Below are 19,791 nucleotides of genomic sequence, written 5' to 3'. Positions count from 1 at the left end.
ATTAGTCTGCTCTTCCTACAGTGATGGGTCCATTAGAGGATATGTTCTGTGCAGTTCCCACTGAGATTGTGAAGTGGGTATTACAGTGGACATCAGTTGGAAAGGGAGCATCCTTCTAGTTAGCTGGGGAAGGGGCTGAGGAGTAGAGGCTTTAAGATGTGGAAATGTCCTTGTGAAAACATATTCTTCTATTTGGTTGACTGGATTACTTTGAAATTCTGTCAACACTGAGAATAAGTCTAGGAGAAAATAATTTCTCCTATGGGTAAGAATGGTAGTTTCTGAGGTAGGCCAGTGCATTTGATTGTGAGAATTGGGATGTGATGAATCTGGAAAGTGGAGGAATGCACAGAAGAGAGGCCAGAAGATACCATATTAATTTTTAAAAAATCACAAAATCACAGGTGTGTTTTATGTGCTTGTGATTTGCACCTGTCTGCTGAGTGTATGGCTTCCTATTTATGGTTTGGCTGTCTCAGTGAAGATCTTGATGGCTCATTGTTATAGCACTATATAATAATAGCACTATATAATAATAGCACACTTTGCAATGGTGGAAATAGTCTGTGCTCTCTGATATGGTAGCCTCTAGCCAAGTGTGATTACTGAGCCCTGGAAATATTGATAGGTGGCTGGGAAACATGAATTTTTAATGTTATTTAATCTTAATTAAAATTTAAATTTGAATAGACATATCTGGCTAGTGGCCACTATATTGGACAGTGCAGTGAATCTACACTGATTAAAAGGTTCATGATAGATTTTCTTTTCAAGTTAGGTTTTCCCAAACTGTCAAGACCTAAGACCTTGGACTTGTTGTCTATACTATGATACTATGTACAGGTCCTATGCTCAGTGCTGACTATATGATGATACACAAAGTACAGTCTGTGTCCCAAAAATCTTATAGCCATGTTTTCTCACAGCACCAGGTTGTCTCCCAAGGAAACTGAGTAGACTCTTATGAGTGATATAGTACCTGCCTTATTCTAAAAAATACTGAGGTGAATGGCAGATTGCAATGTGGTGGAAAACAACTGCCTTACAGACTCTTTGAAGTGTGGTAACTAGATAAATATATATTAAATTACTTCTTTTTGTATACATAATTTATACATTTTTAAACTTTATTTAGGTAAAATATGTATATGGTTTTGACATTTCAGATCTGGTTTTATCTTTCTACCCTCAAGTATTAGCAAATTCTGAAAAACCAGTCAACATGAACTGACATGGTATAGTTGCACAGAGCATGGGTTTTAGAGTCAAGGTCTGGGTTTGATCCTGCCTCATCGCTGTCCAGCTCTGTGCCTTGAGCATATCACATTCCCTCTCTAAGCCTCGATTTCCTCTTCTGTATATGGGGTTGATAATAATGTCTCCCTTATAGAGTGACTGAAAGGATTAAGTGAGGCATTATAAAGAAATTAACTGGAATAATGATGATAGCTAACATTTAATAGGCACTCATTAGTCACTCAACACAGTTCAGGCATCGTGCATTTAGTCTTTCCATCAACACTGTGAAGGTACTATTTTTACAACGAGGAAACTAAAGCGCAGGTAGCTACATGGTCCCTCCTCCATAGTAAATGCTCAAGGGTTGTGCTGTTATTGTTGTTTCTACTATACTGGTGGTTTCTGGTGGTTAAAGACAGCTGGTCATATATTCAATAAACAGTGTTGTTAATTTGATTTTTGTAGTCCAATCTGATATTTGTCAGTTTCTGCTTCTCCCAGCCCCACTTACCATTATGTCTCCTCCTTTTATAAACTGGAGTCTGGGCTGGATTAATAGCATATCACAAAGGTAGATGATATCACATGTGATGTCTGTAATAAACCAGTAGTGTGTGTTGTCTGGTGTTTGATATGGAAAGACGAGGCGTAGTGGTATAAGCCAGCAGTTCCAGTTATAGGCAATGGTGACAAGCAAGAGCCACAGGAGATAGAGTCGATCTAGAAAAATCAAATGGCAGGTAACAAGCATTAAAATAATTCTCTTGCTTAGTTTGGTGCACTGTCCTCTGGAGATAAGCAAATTGTTATGAAAGGTTCTATTAAAATTCAGTACAATTCTGGAAAGCACTGGGCTTTACAAGGGATGTTGAGTGATCTTATCAGCTCTTCTGACATTGGAGAGAAGCCTTTATCTCTTGCCGAGAAGTGGCCATTCTGAGTCTGTCCCCACAGGCAACTGTGCTATATGGATCAAGGAAAAAGAGACCCAGGGAAGTCAGAGGTGCCCTATTTGAATAATTGCAGCAGCAGGCCTTTTGTGCATCAGAGTAGTTAAGCTGCAGGATTACCCGGGCAGGTGGACAAAAGGCCACATGTTGCCTGAAGGAGTGTGGCTGACCAGGAGAGGCCAGAGAATCAGCCCATTAAGGCAATCCATGTCCTTTCACACATTGCTTTCTTCTGCCCTCCCATAGCAATGGATTTGTTCAGTTAAAATAATTAATGATATGAAGGCATGGAAGAAGATAGACACTTCATATTGATTTTGGGGGGAAGGGTGTTGGATACATATCACAGAACACTTTGGGGCTTTTTTTTTTTTCTTTTTTTTTTTTTAATTAATTTTTATTGGTGTTCAATTCAATTTACCAACATACAGAAAAACACCCAGTGCTCATCCCGTCAAGTGTCCACCTCAGTGCCCGTCACCCATTCCCCTCCAACACCCGCCCTCCTCCCCTTCCACCACCCCTAGTTCGTTTCCCCGAGTTAGGAGTCTTTATGTTCTGTTTCCCTTCCTGATATTTCCCAACATTTCTTTTCCCTTCCTTTATATTCCCTTTCACTATTTTCAAAAGTAATTAAGGGCAGCAGAGACTCTGGACTGCCTTTTATTTATTTATTTTTATCTATTTATCTATCATTCATCTATTTTGATAATTATACATTTACTTTATTTCATATTATACTGGACATGCCTTTTAAAAACAAAAAGGAATATTTTATCTCTTGCTTTCACCAGAGAGGAGCAAACAATCCACTGTCTTTTTAATATAGTTTGAATTCTGCTTTCTAGATAGAATTGGAATGTGGCCTAGGGAGAAATGGAAGCCATCTGGGACTCTGGGTTATAGGGGTTCTTGATAATAGCTAGCCCTCCCACTGGGACAGTTCACACTTTGATGGTACCTGTGTATGAATCTATGCTTCCTGGAAGTCTAATTCGTTTTAGGTACTCTGTCAGAGGCATCTTCTGGAATTTAAAACACAATATGTGATAGTAATGTTCTTCTTTTAGCTTAGCATTGCTCTCTTGTGTTGATGGTATGGCTGTGGGCTTTGCTTTATAGGGAAAAAAAAGAACACATTTTTAAGAGGTTAGGTTAGCTTAATGAGAAAAAGCTTCGATTTCTTGAAGTCAGAACATATCAGAATCTTCCCTTCTTAATATAGGTAGAATAGGCATGATATGATATTGAAAATAGTGACATTAATGACAATATCCAGGTAATGAAAACACTGGAATTTGGAAATAAATAGCAGATTTAAAACATACTAATAAATTACCACAAAAGTGTTACAAATAGGGTAGTTTAATTAATAAATCAATTAATTAACTGAATGTAATCTCTACACCCAAGTTGGGGCTCAAACCCACAACCCCAAGAGCAAGAGTCACAAGCTCCACTGACTAAGCCATCCAGGCACCCTACAAATAGGATATTTTAAATACAAGCTTAATTCTTACCTATTTTGTAGCATAAATAAAGTCAGTCCTTTAGATTCACATTACAAAGAAACTTTACAAATGTACATCATGCCTGTCACAGGTTTTAGTTTCATGCTTCTTTAGTCTCACACATATCCTTCAAGTTATAGATAAAGTTCAAAATATTTTTTAAATCTATCTTACTAAAATACAATGACTTATTAGAGTCTCTTTAAAAGAGAAACTACTATACAATATGTAGTTTATTTTAAAAATCTGACTTACTTATACAGAATTATAAGGAACCCTCAACTCCATCCTATATAATTAACAGTTTGATTTTTAACTGTTAAACATCCAAACGTTATTCTACTTTTATCTATATATAAATACAAAGATGTAATCATAATATATCACTTTTGTACTCTACTTTATTGCACTTACTAATTTTTCATAAACACATTGCTGCAATTATTAGGGAGGCTGACAACTGCCCCCCTCCCTGTCCCCACCCCCTGCCCCGCTCTGTGATTAGTTTGTTGATGTTCTTTGCTATTCTGTGTATTTGGGTAGTATTCTTGTATTTTATAATGAGTGCTTTGTATATTGGGGTATTCTTAATTAATATTTACAATAAAATTTGCTATAGCATATACTCCTGTTGCCTTGCTCATATACTGTGGAGCTAAAGATCCTGTGCAGAGAGCTCCCTGTATCTTTTCCCCTCAGGACTGTTTCTGAGCTGGCTTGCTTAAAGTGCTGGAGAGTTAGCAATATGGCCCAACAATATCCCTTAACTAATGGAAAATGGAGTTGGTGATTGACACCCTAGCCTCTTCTTCCAAAATATATAAAGAACTTACACAACTTAACACCAAAAAAAAAAAAAGAATCCAATTAAAAAATGGGTAGAAGACCTGAACAGACAATTTTCCCAAAGAAGACATAGAGATGGCCAACAAGCACATGAAATGATGCTCCACATCACTTAGCATCAGGGAAATGCAAATCTAAGCCACAATGAGGTATCACCTCACACCAGTCAAAATGGTTAGTATCAAAAAGACAAGAAATAGCAAGTGTTGGTGAGGATGTGGAGAAAAGAAAATCCTCATGCACTATTGGTAGGAATGCTAATTGATGCAACCACTGTGAGAAACAGTGTGGAGGTTTCTCGGGAGAATTCTTAAGTCTGATCCACACAGTTTTTCAGGTGAATCAAGTGTGAGGGCTCACAGAAGAAGCCCTCTTATTAACACATCTTTATTGTCCTAATCCTTGGCTCCATCTCCCTGTCTGCTCTCACCTTCTTGGATCACCCTCAATATAAACTATTGGCACCTAAATCATTGTCTCAGGGTCTGCTCTTGGGAGAACCCAAACTAAGACATTTGAAAAATACATGTCCCCCGATAACTTCTTTTGTTCCAGTACTTTGAGGTAACAGTGCTTACCAGTTTGGGGGCTAGCTTCAGGTGAGGATATATCTCCTTCTGCCAACTTTTTCTTGTAGAGCATTGTTCTTTGACGCATCCTTCTCACCAGGTTGTGTAGCTGAGCATCAGCATACTCATTTATAACAGGGACTCCAAGTGGTTTGCTTTTTGGGCTAAATGAGGAAAAAAAAATGGTGATAGAGATGGATCCATGAAGAGGTATACACAGGGAAGAGACTGAGTTTTTTCATCCCCCTTATAGATTCTACACTATTAACTGCTCCTTTCTGCAACTGAATAGAACCATTTAAAAACTATATTTGAAGGAAATAGTGTTAATGGAATACAGATTTGTCAATGAAATTTTAGAATTCACAAATAGCAAATGTTCATTCTTGACCATATTAGATCCTGATTCTGCCATTTAATTGTATAATTAGAAGAAAAAAAGAAACTTTACTTAGCATTAGGCAGAATTCTAAGATGGCCCCTTGATGTACATGTCTTGCATAATCCTAGAGATAATAAATAGGGTGGCTTTTACTCTTATTATTAGTTTGTGTCATATGTCTCAGTTAACTTGAAGGTAAGAGGGTTATACAAATGGCCCTGATATAAAAAAAAGCAGAGTTTAAAAACAGAGAGTTTCTCCAGCTGGTGACAGAGCAGAAATTAGAGGTTTGAAGCCTAAGGGAGATCTCACTTGGAGAAATTCTCCATTTCTGGCTTTGGAGAAGAAAGAGGCCCCCTGAAGAGAATTGCACAAAGCCTATAGGAGCTGAGAGTGATTGATCTCTGGTTATCTGATAACAAGAAAACAAGGACCTTCCTCCTACAACCACAAGGAATTGAATTACGCCAATAATTTGAATGAGCTTGGAAGTAGCTTCTTCTCTGGTGTCTTCAGGTGACAGCCTAGCCAGGTCTGGCTGACACCTTGATTTCACCTGTGTGAGACCTTAAACAGAGTACCTAGTGTCATCCAGACTTTTGATCTATGGAAATGTGAGCTATTAAATAGGCATTAATTTAAGTCAATAAGTTTGTAATAATTTCTCATGTGGCAAGAGAAAATGAGTGTATGTAGTATGCTTTAATGCACTTCCCTCCTAAGAAAACACAGATTAGTACATAGTTTAAGATATAAACTGGTACACTTCATAAGGATCTGAGTTTCCTCATAGGTTTTCCTCAAACTTCTAACTCACTCTCTACCTTCCTTTTGAAGTCTGACACTGTTGTCTACACAGGCCCACATATCCATTCTTACCTCCTCACATCCATTTCTGCCCTTTCCATCTCATTTGTAAACCTATGGAGTTCACATTAGAACTGGGTAATCTGTGGATCATATTTAAAGAGAACTCTAGTATGAGCTCCTCTCCACTAATCTGCGTTTAGAAACATATCACATCTATAATTGTTTACAGATTCCCAGACCATCAATGTGTCTCTCTTCGTTTCTTACTATAGTATAATTTATGACTCTTTTAAATGTCAAAAGTCCTGTCTCAGCATTGAGATTTTTCAAGTGCATCACACAAAGAGCTTTACAAGCCTTCTCAAGAATGATGAGATGCAGTGGACAAAAATCTGATATATCTTAGACAATACAGAAGTAGGGGGACATTAAATCTTCAAAACTGGAGAGTTAAAGAGAAGCAGTGTAAATGCATAGAGGCAAGGAAAGAGGTGAATAGTTAGTTAGAACTGATGAGTGAAAAAGAGAGAGACTCAAGAAATAATTTAGAGAGAAATGAAAGGATTTGAACTTTCTGGATCTTTTGGATAAATTCAAATAAGGAATCAAGAATAACTTCTAAGGGGCATCTGGGTGGCTCAGTTGGTTAAGCAAATGCCTCCGGCTCAGGTCATTATCCCAGGATCCTGGGACTGAGCCCTATGTCAGGCTCTCTACTCAGTGGAGAGCCTGCTTCTCCTTCTTCCTCTACCTGACGCTCCCCTACTCCCCTTACTTGTGCTCTCTGTCAAGTAAATAAATAAAAATCTTAAAAAAAAGAATAACTTCTAAGTTTCTATTACAAGAGTCTAGGTTTATGAATATGATATTGATATAAATAGGAATTCAGAAAGGAGGTGTTTGTACATTGTTGGTATATGGAAAAATGATTTTTTGTGTGTGTTATATATTCAATTCAAGGTGCTAGTAGGACCTTGTGTGATAGGATCTTGATTATGCTACCCAGGTTTGAAAAGTCATTTGAGACCAATGGGAAACATTTGAGACAGCTGGAAATCCAGTTTTGGCAACAAAACCTTGGTGGTCATCAGTGTATACGGGATGTTTGAAGAGATGAATGTAGATGACATCCTCATAGACTGAAGTTCTCAAGGTCAGAAACTTTATTTTCTTTATACTCTATAAGGTCTAGGACAAGGTAGGCTTTAATAAATGCTTATTGAATAAATAAGCCCACTACTTCTAACCTTTTGTTTGACCGTATGTGATGTGCCTCTGTGCACTAAAAAAATCTATAAAAAGTAAAGTTGAGAGTTGGTGGATCATTAACTGTAAAGTCAGGTATTCAAACTGTCAAAATGTCCAATTCAAGTCTTAAGACCTAAGGAGAGTGTTTTTTCTTTTCCTGAATCACCGATAAGCTCTAATTGGCCATATAATTGCCATTTAATCACACTAGTTTTTACTGTGCAAGCCTACGTCAGGTTTAAAATGCTGAAAATTATATTAGAAAGCATGCCTGCATTTCAAATGCATAGCTATATTTCAAGTACTATGTATTTTTCTTTTTATATTAGCTGAACATTAATATTGTCAATTTACTTAATCTTGAGAAAGAGTAGATAAGTAAGATGTGAATATTGACATTGATTCTTTTAAAACTTTGTGTTTATTGAGACTTCCAGAAAGTTTTCATGTAAACTCAGTGATACATGTTCTCTAGTTTAAAGCTTGTTGCTTTAGTATCATGCAAAGGAATGACTACTTTTGGCGGGGTAAAATGGATGGTTGCAGTCAGGGATGAGTTCACGGTGAAAGATGAATGGCACTTTGATTGATAATGTAAACGGAAAATATTCCAGGCAAAAGACACAGCTGGAGAAAAAGTGTATCAGTTGCTGCTTTGTGGAATATAATAAAGACTCAAATATTTTAACATAAAATCCTAAATTACCTATGATGTGGTTTGAAAAGTCATTTGAGACCAATGGGAAAACATAGCAAGATTATAAGCAGAAGAGTGACATTATTAGCTATATTTTTAGAAAATAATGGAGAAAAGAAAAGATAATTAGTTGTGGTGTGGAGGAAGTCTGACTTGAGGAAAGGAGAGAGTTGCATTAAAATATATGGATTAATATAACCATGGAAATTTCAAGTTTGGTCAGTGAACTACACTGAATAGTATTCTGCCAAAATTCATTTCTAACTGGAACCTCAGATTGTGATCTTTGAAAACAAGGTCTTTACAAATATAACTAAGTTAAGATGAAGTCATACTGGAGTTGGATGGGCCCTTAATCTAATGACTGATATCTTTACAGGAAGGCCAAGTGAAGGCAGGGAGGAGACACACAGGAGAACACCTTGTGACAACCAAGGCAGAGATTAAGGTGATGCATCCACAAGTTAAGAAACATCAAGGATTTCTGGCAACCAGCAGAAGCTAGGAGAAGGGTATGGAACAGATTCTCTCTCAGGCTTTCTGAGGGACCAAACTTGCAGGCACCTTGATTTTGGGCTTCTAGCCTGGAGAACTATGAGGGGATAAGTTTCTGTTGTTGTAAGCCACTCAGTTTTTGGTAATTTGTTGTGGCACAGCCCTACAGTTAGCAAAGTGGGTGACTGTGATGTCACATACGCAGCTCAGTTGGAGGCATAAGTTGTAAGATAACAATAAATATATTTAATTTGGCATTTGTGAATGAAGAATCAAGATCTTTTATTTTTTAAAAATATTTTATCCATTTATTTATTCGAGACAGAGAGAGTATGAGGGCAGGAGCAGAGGGAATGAGCAGCAGAGGGAGAGAGAGAAGGGAGCCCAAAGTGGGGCTTCATCCCATGCCCCCCCAGGGGATCATGACCTGATCTGAAGGCAGACACTTAACTGACTGAGCCACCCAGGCGCCCCAGAATTAAGATCTTTTAAAACACATTCTGTACAGCAGGCAGTTGAGAATTTGGGTCTGGAATTCAGCAGAGAACTGAGCTGGATGGAAATGTGGAACAAGGGGTCACCATTCCAGAGGCAATGGTAGGAATTATATAGTGGATCAGATTACTAGTAAGAACCTGCATAGAACAAGAAAAGATTGGGAGGTCAGACCTTGCAACTTGCTGACATTTAAGGAGTAGCATAAGATAAGGAACTGAGAAGTAGCAATTAGAGAGGTAGATCTGAGAGAGAAAAATGTCACAAAAATCAGGGAAGCTAAGAGTTTGGAAAGGGAGGTCAATGGTGTCTCTTGCTACATATGAACTGCAAATTTTGTCATTTTTGTCTTCACAAGTATTTTGTAAAAGTGCACAGACTCTGCCTTTGTTCGTGAAGTGATTTTTTGGATTTCCATTCATTATCTCCTAAGTTCAGTTAAAAGTGGTATTTATTCCCTCCAGTTAAGTCTTGAATAAACTTTGGCTTTTGCAAACTTTACCAGATTCTTCTTACTGCTTAATTAAGAATTAAATTCAATTTTCAATGACTTAATTCTTTAAAAATTCCAATTGATCAAAGTTTTTAAAACCTGCTATTCATATCTTGTTGAATAACAGATAGAGATTGGACAAAGAATATTATATTCCAATTTGTGAAGATTTAGGGGGAGAGAGGAGTAGGTCTTTTTTCTTTTGTTGTATTTTCTTAATAATTAATGATAAATTCAGACAGTTCTCAAGAGTTACATATGAAGAAAAGAAACCGGCTTTGAATAAGTGGACATTTTTGTAGGAGTAAATTTGGGAATGAAAATACATGAAGTTAGTATAAATTCTGATTCCTACCAATGTATCTGGTGGTTCACCATAAAACCTACGCATTTTAAGCAAATTTGGGCTAGTAGAGTTATAATTCAACCAAGTCTCACTTGGCTCCCTTCTCATATTCACCTCTAAATGCTGTGAAGATTTAGAGTTGTTTATCATATTTCACTTGTGCATATGGTATTGTTTGTACACATCCTTTGTACATATGGAAATGTACATATGGATATTATGATGTACAATTTCCCAACCTAAGTTCTTTATCTGTCTAGAATACACTACATGCATATTTGACCCCAAAGCTTATTTGTGAACCCTTGCCAGCAGTTGACTCTCTAGGTCTTTTCTTCTGTTAATCTGTAAGTTCTCTGCCTTTCTCTGTGTCTCTCATGAATAAATAAATAAAATCTTTAAAAAAATATGTAAACAAAATAATCATAATACTAATATGTTTCATGTCAACAAACATGTTAAAATCTCCAAATATTTCAGGTATTTTTTGAGAGTAAAGTTAGTAACAACTATGTTTTCATCATTTTTTCCATATAGTAGCAGCCCGAAAGAGTCAAATGATGTGCTCACAAAATGTTCCTGAAAATTGGTGTCTTGAGAAAGTCTGAAGGTGCATTTTTAATGTTTCATTCATTTATTTAATGGATATTTAGGGTGCACTTAAATTGCTTCAGAAAAGATAACATGTCCTATATGGACCATAGGGCATGTTATCTTATCTTTATCTTATCATGTTATCTTATTTTTATCTATGATAAAGATCATTTAAAACAAACATTTTTAAAAGTAATCTGTATACCCATTATGGGACTCAAACTCATGACCTTGAGATCAAGAGTCACATGCTCTACCAACTGAGCCAGCCAGGCACTCTAACTTTAAAGATTGTTTAGTTACTAGTCATCTCTTTCATTTTACACATACCCTCAGATTTTATTCTTACTTAGTTTCTTCTGAATAAATTGCTGTTTTGTTTTTTTTTTTAATTCAAAAACTGATTACCAGGAGTGTCAGTGAGATGGGATTTGGGCTGGAAAAGCAGAGCTGTGCCCCACATGAATAGCAAGAGGAGGAAGAAATGGGGGACTCTCTGCCCAGATAATAAGTTAGTGTTCTACTTCTTGGCAATGTGCTCTTTCCCACAATCACTGGAGAAAGAATATAATATATGGAATGGAATCCACAGCAATGGTGGAGTGAGGTGAGGAGATAGAATAAGGGGGTTGGGTAGGAATGATTTTCTCTAGGTGCAGGCAGTAAAAGGGGGAGGTTTGGCTGCAGCCAATTTAATAAAAGCTATAAAAGACTGAAAGTTTGGTCACTTTATTATCACTATATGCTGATAATCCTGAACAATGTTGGTGATAAAATACATCTACTCCTAGGGTAGACCATTCCTATGGCTCCCTTTCTGTACACTACTGATCTACATAAGTTATGACGAATTTCAAGTACAAAGATCATCACATAAGCCAAGAATTAGCAAACAATTGTGCAGAATCAATTTTATCAGAAGCACTAACAGACAGAAACAGAAAACTAATTGTAAACTGTTGTAAACAAACAGAAAAACTAATACCTGAGGAAATGAATAAAATAGACAATAACTAGAGATAGAAATAAGAGAAGTTATATATTTTATGTTAACTGGAATATGTTATTTTGAAAGAGAATCAATTAAAAACTTGGAGATAAAAAGTTTGATCACCACTCCCTCCCCCAAAAAACCCCAATAAAAACAAAGAAAAATACTATGGAAAAACCTTTTTCCACAACTGAAATATGCAAGTCTTCAGATTGTAAAAGGTCACCAAATGCAAGTGAGATAAATAAAACACAAACTCATCATACCATTGTAAGTTCCAGTACACTAAAATTAAAGAGAAAAGTGTTAAGAGCTTCTAGAGGTGAAAAAAAAAAAATCCCTATAAATAAAGAAGCATTAGATTGGCATCAGATTTCTCATTGGCACTACTGGATACTAGAAGCTAATAAAGCAGCATCTCAAAATTTCTAAGGGAAAATGAATTTTCCTTGAACTCCATGCTGCCAAACACTATACAAAATCAGCTTTCACGACAAATACCCACCATTTGCTTCAACGAGGATGGAACTGGAGGGTATTATGCTGAGTGAAGTTAAGTCAATCGGAGAAGGACAAACAGTGTATGTTCTCATTCATTTGGGGAATGTAAATAACAGCGAAAGGGAATATAAGGGAAGGGAGAAGAAATGTGTGGGAAATATCAGAAAGGGAGACAGAATATAAAGACTCCTAACTCTGGGAAACGAACTAGGGGTGATGGAAGGGGAGGAGGGCAGGGGGTAGGGGTGAATGGGTGACGGGCACTGAGGGGGGCACTTGATGGGATGAGCACTGGGTGTTATTCTCTATGTTGGTAAATTGAACACCAATAAAAAATAAATTTATTATTTAAAAAAATAAAATAAAATAAAGAAAAAGAAAACTCACACATGGTGATAAATCCTGTAAGATTCTTCATGTATATCATGCAGACACCTCAAAATTCAGTATTGGTTAAAAGAAGTAATAAACTCTGCAAATGGATTCTGTCAGAGTAAAAAAACAAAACAAAACAAAACAAAACAAAAAACAAAAAACAAAAACAAAATCAGCCTTCAGATTTATTCTGGGAGCCTTTACCTTCCAAGTATAGCTCTGCCTGGCTTAGCAACAGATTCAATTTTTGTGTCAGGTATTACATGGTGGCCTCTTCCTTTGACACTAGGAATATAATTTAAAAGGTAAAAGGTTCAAAAAGAGGAAGAAGATGAAGGAAGGAGTTGGAATTTTAGTTAGTAGAGGATGTAGAGCTCTGGCAAAATCTCTATTGAGAAATTCAATTTAGGCCTTGAGGCTAAAGTAGATTCTAAAATCTTTCCCTGAATCTAATATTGGGAACCACATGCTAAGGGGAGTATGCTATTTCATAGGTCAGATTGTGAGTCTACTTACCCATCTTCTCACCTTGAGTGGAAATCTTCCCTAAGAAGTAATCCATACCCAGATGGATTTATTGCACAGAAGAGGAAAAAAAAAAAAAAAAAAACCCAGAGAAAGGGTAAGGGACTGGTTTCTTGCCTGAAGGTCTGGTTTCTTGCCTTTATCCCAATCACTACTAAAACATAGCAGATCAATGTCTTGGGTTCTGACTAGATTAGCAATTTCTGCTTTGAGAAGATTGAGAATGAGACAGTAGATAGCAAGAAGCAGATGTGACAAGGGGGATGTGGAACTATTTCAACTCCCCCAAACAAATGTCAATTACCCTGAGGCAGACTTGTCATTGCCTTGGCAGCAGTATATGTGGCTGTGGCCTGGAGACAAGCAGAATCTCATGATTCAGAGAAGAGATTGGTTTCTCTCAAAGGGATGCTACTGGAGATATATGTGGAAAGCTCTTGGCAGGAAGGAGTTCCATTTGGATTAATTCAAAATTTAAATGTGAAGAGAGGCAATTTGTAGAAAGAGAGAAACCAAGACTGTCTGAGTTTATGAAGCAAAATCACAGGAGATCCTCAGAGAAAGCAGATATAGTAAGGAAATCAGACTAGGAAAGGGAGAAGTCAGAGTGCTTATCACCAGCACATAGTTAGGTCACAGATCTGCACAATGGGCACAAGACTGCAGAATAGAAGTCTACACTCTGATGGCCTCTATGTAATTGTGGTTAGCTCTTAGAGCCCTAGAGCACCAGGCTCCCAGTCCCTGCCTATCTGGAAATTCAGGACGTTCAGGGTCTGACAGGGCAAAGTTCTTGGGTAGATTCCTCCTTAAGAGTGAGTGATAAATGGTTAGCAGGGATACAGTTCCTTGATTTGAAAATATTTGCACAGCTTCTTTTTTCTGAAAGCAGAGAGATACACCATTTATATCCCAGGTAGAGAATTAACAGTATCTAATAAATAATAATGGCAAATGAATATTCAGTTTTATGTTGACATAAAGGAGAAGACAGTGCATGTATTTAAGGGATACTTCAAGTGCCGAATTCATGGCTGCTTCTCTTCCTTCTTCTTACTGCCAGGAAAAGACATCAAATTGATCTGAAGCACTAAAGAGCCAAACTAAATATGTTCAAGAAGGTGGCTAGGCATATGGATAAAATTTAAATAATTTTGACTTTTAAACTACTAAATGAAAGGATGGAGTGTCTATTAGAAGTAGGTTAGTAAAAAGCAAAATGAAATGACAAGTTGTTGGTAACTGCTGAAACTCAGTGAGAGAACAGTGCTAGTTACTTGGCTCTACATTGGAACTTTCCTTAAGATCTAAGCAGACTATAATAGATTTCCTTCTCTGTTAGTAATTATATTTTCATAAAGAAATTTGTACTGACTGGGACACTGCCATGGTTTTGATTGCTGTCAGTTATCTACTACTGGGGACAGACCTGTAGGACATTCATGCCACCATTAAAAACACACCAACTGATTTTTGACAAAAGTGCAAGAGCACTTCAAGGGAGGAAGGATAAGCCCTTTTGACAAATGATGCTTGAGCAACTGGACATCTAAGGCAAAAAAGTGAATTTCAACCTAAATCTCAGACTTTATACAAAAATTAACTCAAAATGGATCATAAGCTTAAATATAAAACATAAAATTATAGGGGTACCTGGGTGGCTCAGTGGTTGAGTGTCTGCCTTTGGCTCAGGTCATGATCCCAGGGTTCTGGGATGGAGGCCTGCATCGGGCTCCCTGCAGGGAGCCTGCTTCTCCCTCTGCCTATGTTTCTGCCTCTCTCTTTGTGTCTGTCACGAATACATAAACAAAATCTTAAAAAAAAAAAAAAGCAAAAACATAAAATTATAAAACTTTTTAGAAAAAGTAGAAGAAACTTTTCAGGATCTGGGGCTAGGCAAAGAGTTCTTAAATTTGACACCAAGAGCATAATCTACAGAAAGAAAAGTTGTAAAACTACACCAAATTAAAATTAAAAACTTTTGCTCTATGAAAAAATCCTATTAGGAGGATGAAAAGATAAGAAATGCCATGGGAGAAAATATTTTCAAACAATATCTCCAAGAAAGATCTAGTACCTAGAATATATAAATAATACTAAAACTTGACAGCAAAAAATAAAAATAATTTGGGGCACGTCAGTGACTCAGTTGGTTCAGCATCCCACTCTGGTTTTAGCTCAGGTCATGACCTCAGGGTCATAAGATTGATCCCCACATGGGTCTCCACACTCAGTAGGGAGGCTGCTTGAAGAATCTCTCCCTCCGCCCTCCCCCACAACTCACATGCAGGTGTGTGTATGTGAGCTCTCTCTCCCTCTTTCTCTGTAAAATAAAAAATCTTAAAGAAAATAAAAACAATTTGATAATAAAGTGAGGAAAAGACATGAACAGTCATTTCATGGAAGAGGATATTCAAATGGCAAAAAGCACATGAAAAGATGTATAGTGTCATTGGCTATTAGGAAATGCTAATTAAAAAAAAAAGGAAATGCTAATTAAAACCACAATGAGATTATCTGCACACACAAGTCAGAATGGCTAAAATAAAAAATGGTGACCTCACCAAATGCTGACAAGGATATGGAGAAACTGGATCATACTTTGCGGGTTAGGATGTAAAATAGTACAATCACTCTGGAAAATAATTTGGAAGTTTCTTAGAAAAATAAACATGCAATTATATGATCCAATTATCATATGATATGTTGGACGTTTATCCCAGAGAACTAAACACTTGTGGTCAACAAAAACCTTTCCACAGATGTTCATAGCAGCTTTATTTGTAATAACCCAATACTGGAAACAACTCAGATGTCCTTCAATGACTGAATGGCTGAACCAATGGTTCAGCCATATAATGGAATACTACTCAGAAACAAACAAACAAAAAAAGAATGAATTACTGATGCACACAACAACTTGAATGAGCTCTAGGAAATTACACTGATTAAAAGCGAATAACTAAAGGTTAAATACTATCTATGATTCTACTTATATAATGTCCTTGAAATGACAAAATTATAGAGATGGAGAACACATTAGTGATTGTCAGGAGGAAGGGAGAGAACAGGATAGAGATAGGTACTGAGATGCATGCGGTTATAAAAGGGCAAATCCTTTCCAGGAGAAATCCTTGATGGAATTGTTTTGTATCTTGACATTGGAAGGAAGAATTTAAACACACAATGACATTACATAAAACACACAAACCCACAAATGAATACAAGTAAAACTGGAGAAATCTGATTATCTCTGTTAATATCCTGGTTGTAACATTGTACTATAGTCTTGTAAGATATTACCATTGATTATAGGGTATGTGGGAGCTTTCTATATAATTTCTTACAACTGTATATTAATCCATGATTATTCTAAATTAAAAAAAATCACTAATGTGAAAAAAACCCATCATACCTGCTTAGTTAAGTTCAGCATACTTAGGTAGAAACATGGGAGTTCTATAATCTTGCTACTCAAGAGTGGTCTGCTGATCTATAGTATCAGCATCTCCTAAAAGCTTCTCAGAAACAATATATCAGGCCCTGCCCCAGAACTTTTAAAACAGAATCTTCATCTTGACAAGCTGTTTGGATCATTTGTATGTACATTAAGGTATGAGAAACATTGTTCCACAAATAGTAGTCTTGCAAGTTTAAATCTGTAAAATGTTGGTAGGAGCTGCACTTTTGCCTTGGCTTAAAAGTATCCTCTTTCTCTTCTTGAAGGAAGGGCAGAAAGTTCTCACTTTTCTTAAATGCTAGCTATGTCAATATCACACATGATTCTTACAAAACTCACTGAGATAGACTTTATTATTATATCTCTTTTCAGATTAACTGAGGCCCAACCTGTCTGATTGAGAAGTCATGCATGAAAATAGGTGATAGAAGGTTACAAGCAAATTATGGCAAATCCATAGAAGAGAGAACTGGAAATAATTAGAACTCAATGTTTGTTGATCTTTAATAGGTGAGTATTTTGATTTTAAAAAACTGAACTAGTCTGACAGTGAACATCTTCTCTTAAAAAGTAGAGAACTTTTAAGGTACATGGAATGCAACTGAGTGAGAATCTGTTCATTTGGGTCCTACTCTAGCATACAAACTGGAAGGTGAATTTGTTAAAATTTAATGATAGTCACTTAAACTTAGTTTGCTTACATGCAAGGTAAAGCTAATATTTTGCATAGTATAAAATTATGATAAAAGATGGAAGAACACTTGAATCTTCAAAGAGGAAAATGTGGAAAACCAAGAACACCATATGGTACTATAACATAAATTTTCAAGCCTATTCAGAGAGGCAGGCCACTCTCCTGATGAACATTATCATCAAATTTTACGGTCAAAATTACTTACCCTGTCTTGTGCAAATAATTTGTATAGTCTGTCACATACTGTATTACACTGAATATTCAATTCGAATAACCTAGTTTCTGAAGGGCATAACAGCACATAGCAGTAAAACTTACTCATAAATCATATGGGCATGGTTGAAGGAGCTCACTATTTGATCTATTTGTAGTCAGTACAGATTATGAATGTGCATCACAGATTTTTATGTAAATCAGAGACATCAATAGTCATATAAATTTGCATTTGCAACTTGATTTCTGTTAGTGAATAAGACAGAATCATCCTATTGACTACAAGCAAACTGCAAAAGTAAAGTAAAAGACAGTATAGCTTAAAAATACTGCAGTCTATGGCTCTGTTCTTTTTAATTTGATATTTGAGAAGAGGTAATTGTTAGAAGAATTATGTATGCATCCTTTTGGAAACAAATTTATGTTTGGCTTTCTAGCAATAACCAGGACTCATGGTATCATGCAATTAATAAGTGACTGGGATTATTATGGTTCCTGCCATGCTACCTGGAATACTAGGTTCTTAAATTTGTTACTCAGGTGATACTTGTCGTAAAGCCTTTAAGTTAAGTATGGTGACATTGGAAACAAAAGAATATACCACCATACATGGAGATGGGTATATTTGCTATTCTCATGAACAGTAGATAGTCTTATGTACTTGTGTGTAGGGGAAATTCAAATTTTGCGGGGGCTGGAAACTTTTGTAATTTATAGGGCTCTTTTAAAGAAGAATAAAAATTATGAAATCTAATTTCAACACAGAGTCTTCAGTGAAGGTTTCTGAAACACAAGTTTTATCAGCTTCACAATAAATTCACCTCTGTAGATGTCAGAGATGTGTCCAAAACAGCCAAATGTTTTAAAAGCCATTATCCTGAGGTACCACTTAATACCCAGTAGGGTGTATATAATAAAAATAGTGGAAAATAGGTGTTGGCAAGGTTGTGGAGAAATAGGAACCCTTATACCTTGTACATTATTGGGAATATAAGGTGGGTCAGGGTCTGTGGAAAACACTTTGGCAGGTCCTCAAAAAGTTAACCACAGAATTATTATATGATCTTACAATTTCACTCTTAGGTGTATACCTCAAATAATGGAAAACAGGTATTTAAACAAGTACATGTACAAGCATGTATAATAATATTTATAATAGCGCAAAGATGGAAATAGCCAAACTGTCCATCAGTAGGTGAATGAATAAACAAATATAGTATATACATACAATAGAATATTATTCAGCCATAAAAAAGAAAGAAGTACTGATACATGCAACAACATGAGTGAACCTTGAAAACATTATGCTAAGTGGAAGATGCCAATCATAAAAAGTCACATATTATATGGTTCCATTTAGATGAAATATCCAGAATAGATGAATTTAGAGGGACTGAACACTGATCAACGGATACTAAAAGCTTAGGGGAGGAGTGAATGGCAAGAAACTATTAAGTGGGTAAAAGATTTTAAAGTGATAGAAATTTTTTGACTCTAGAGATAGCAGTTCAACAACATTGTGAGTGTGCTAGATGCTACTAAATTGTTCTCTTTAAAATGGTTAATTTTATGTTATGTGAATGAATTTCACTTCAATCAATTTTAAAAAAAAATCCACCATCAACTCATTTATTCAACTAGTAACTAATTATTACTAATACTGTAACATTACAATATTACTAAATGATAGTATATTAAATGCAAAGGAGAAGTGATCACGTGTTTATGGAGTACCGGTTATGAGATAGGTATTTGGGTATACTAAGGAGGTAAGTCACACTACTTCTTCTTAATAATTTATTACCAAAATTTAAAAACCCTATGAATGTTAACACATTTACAGAATTAGGTGATATTCACAATGAGTGATAAGGAAAGAGTTGTCAGGTAAGACTTCACAAAGCAAACAGGTTTGAGATTATTGCAATAAGTATGTGGGTTTAAATAATGGAGGAAAGTATGGGACTAAGAGAGGGAGAAGGAACATGGGGATAGGAACGAATTTGGTCTCACAGGAGTTAAAGAGAGGATCAGAAGAGGAATGTTTTGGTTGGTATTTAAATGTGAAGTTGGTTAGTTATAAAGAGGTCAGACAGTAGAATTGGCGGCCCAGCAGAAGGCAGGTGGGAGGGCATATTAGTGGAAAAATATTGTGAGCAAAGGTTAGAGATGGGAAGTATCAAGTTATGTATTGAATATACTCCTGTAGGGGTTCTTAACTCCAGGATCATGGGCTACCTAACAGTTCTTGTATTGTTTTCAGAAATTCCATGAACCCCTGAAATTGCATGCAATTTTTTAAATGTGCATATATATTTTTCTGGAGAAAATGTCTGGAATGTGGTAGATTTTCAAAG

At 36.2% G+C, this 19,791-nt stretch overlaps 1 protein-coding gene across 1 annotated transcript in view; it reads right to left on the bottom strand.

Annotated features, from left to right (window-relative positions):
* The window catches only part of CNGB3 (cyclic nucleotide gated channel subunit beta 3), a 141,248-nt gene that overhangs the window by 84,757 nt on the left and 36,700 nt on the right, over positions 1-19,791 (bottom strand). The window contains exons 4-6 of the mRNA XM_041769633.1: positions 5,125-5,279; positions 3,151-3,303; positions 1,751-1,959 (exon numbers count right to left, since the gene is read on the bottom strand). Coding sequence (XP_041625567.1) covers positions 1,751-1,959; positions 3,151-3,303; positions 5,125-5,279 — 517 coding nt within the window. The remainder of the gene's footprint in view (positions 1-1,750; positions 1,960-3,150; positions 3,304-5,124; positions 5,280-19,791) is intronic.

Source organism: Vulpes lagopus, chromosome 9 (genome assembly GCF_018345385.1).
Source record: "Vulpes lagopus strain Blue_001 chromosome 9, ASM1834538v1, whole genome shotgun sequence".
NCBI lineage: Eukaryota > Metazoa > Chordata > Mammalia > Carnivora > Canidae > Vulpes > Vulpes lagopus.
This window is presented reverse-complemented; position numbering and strand designations above follow the sequence as displayed.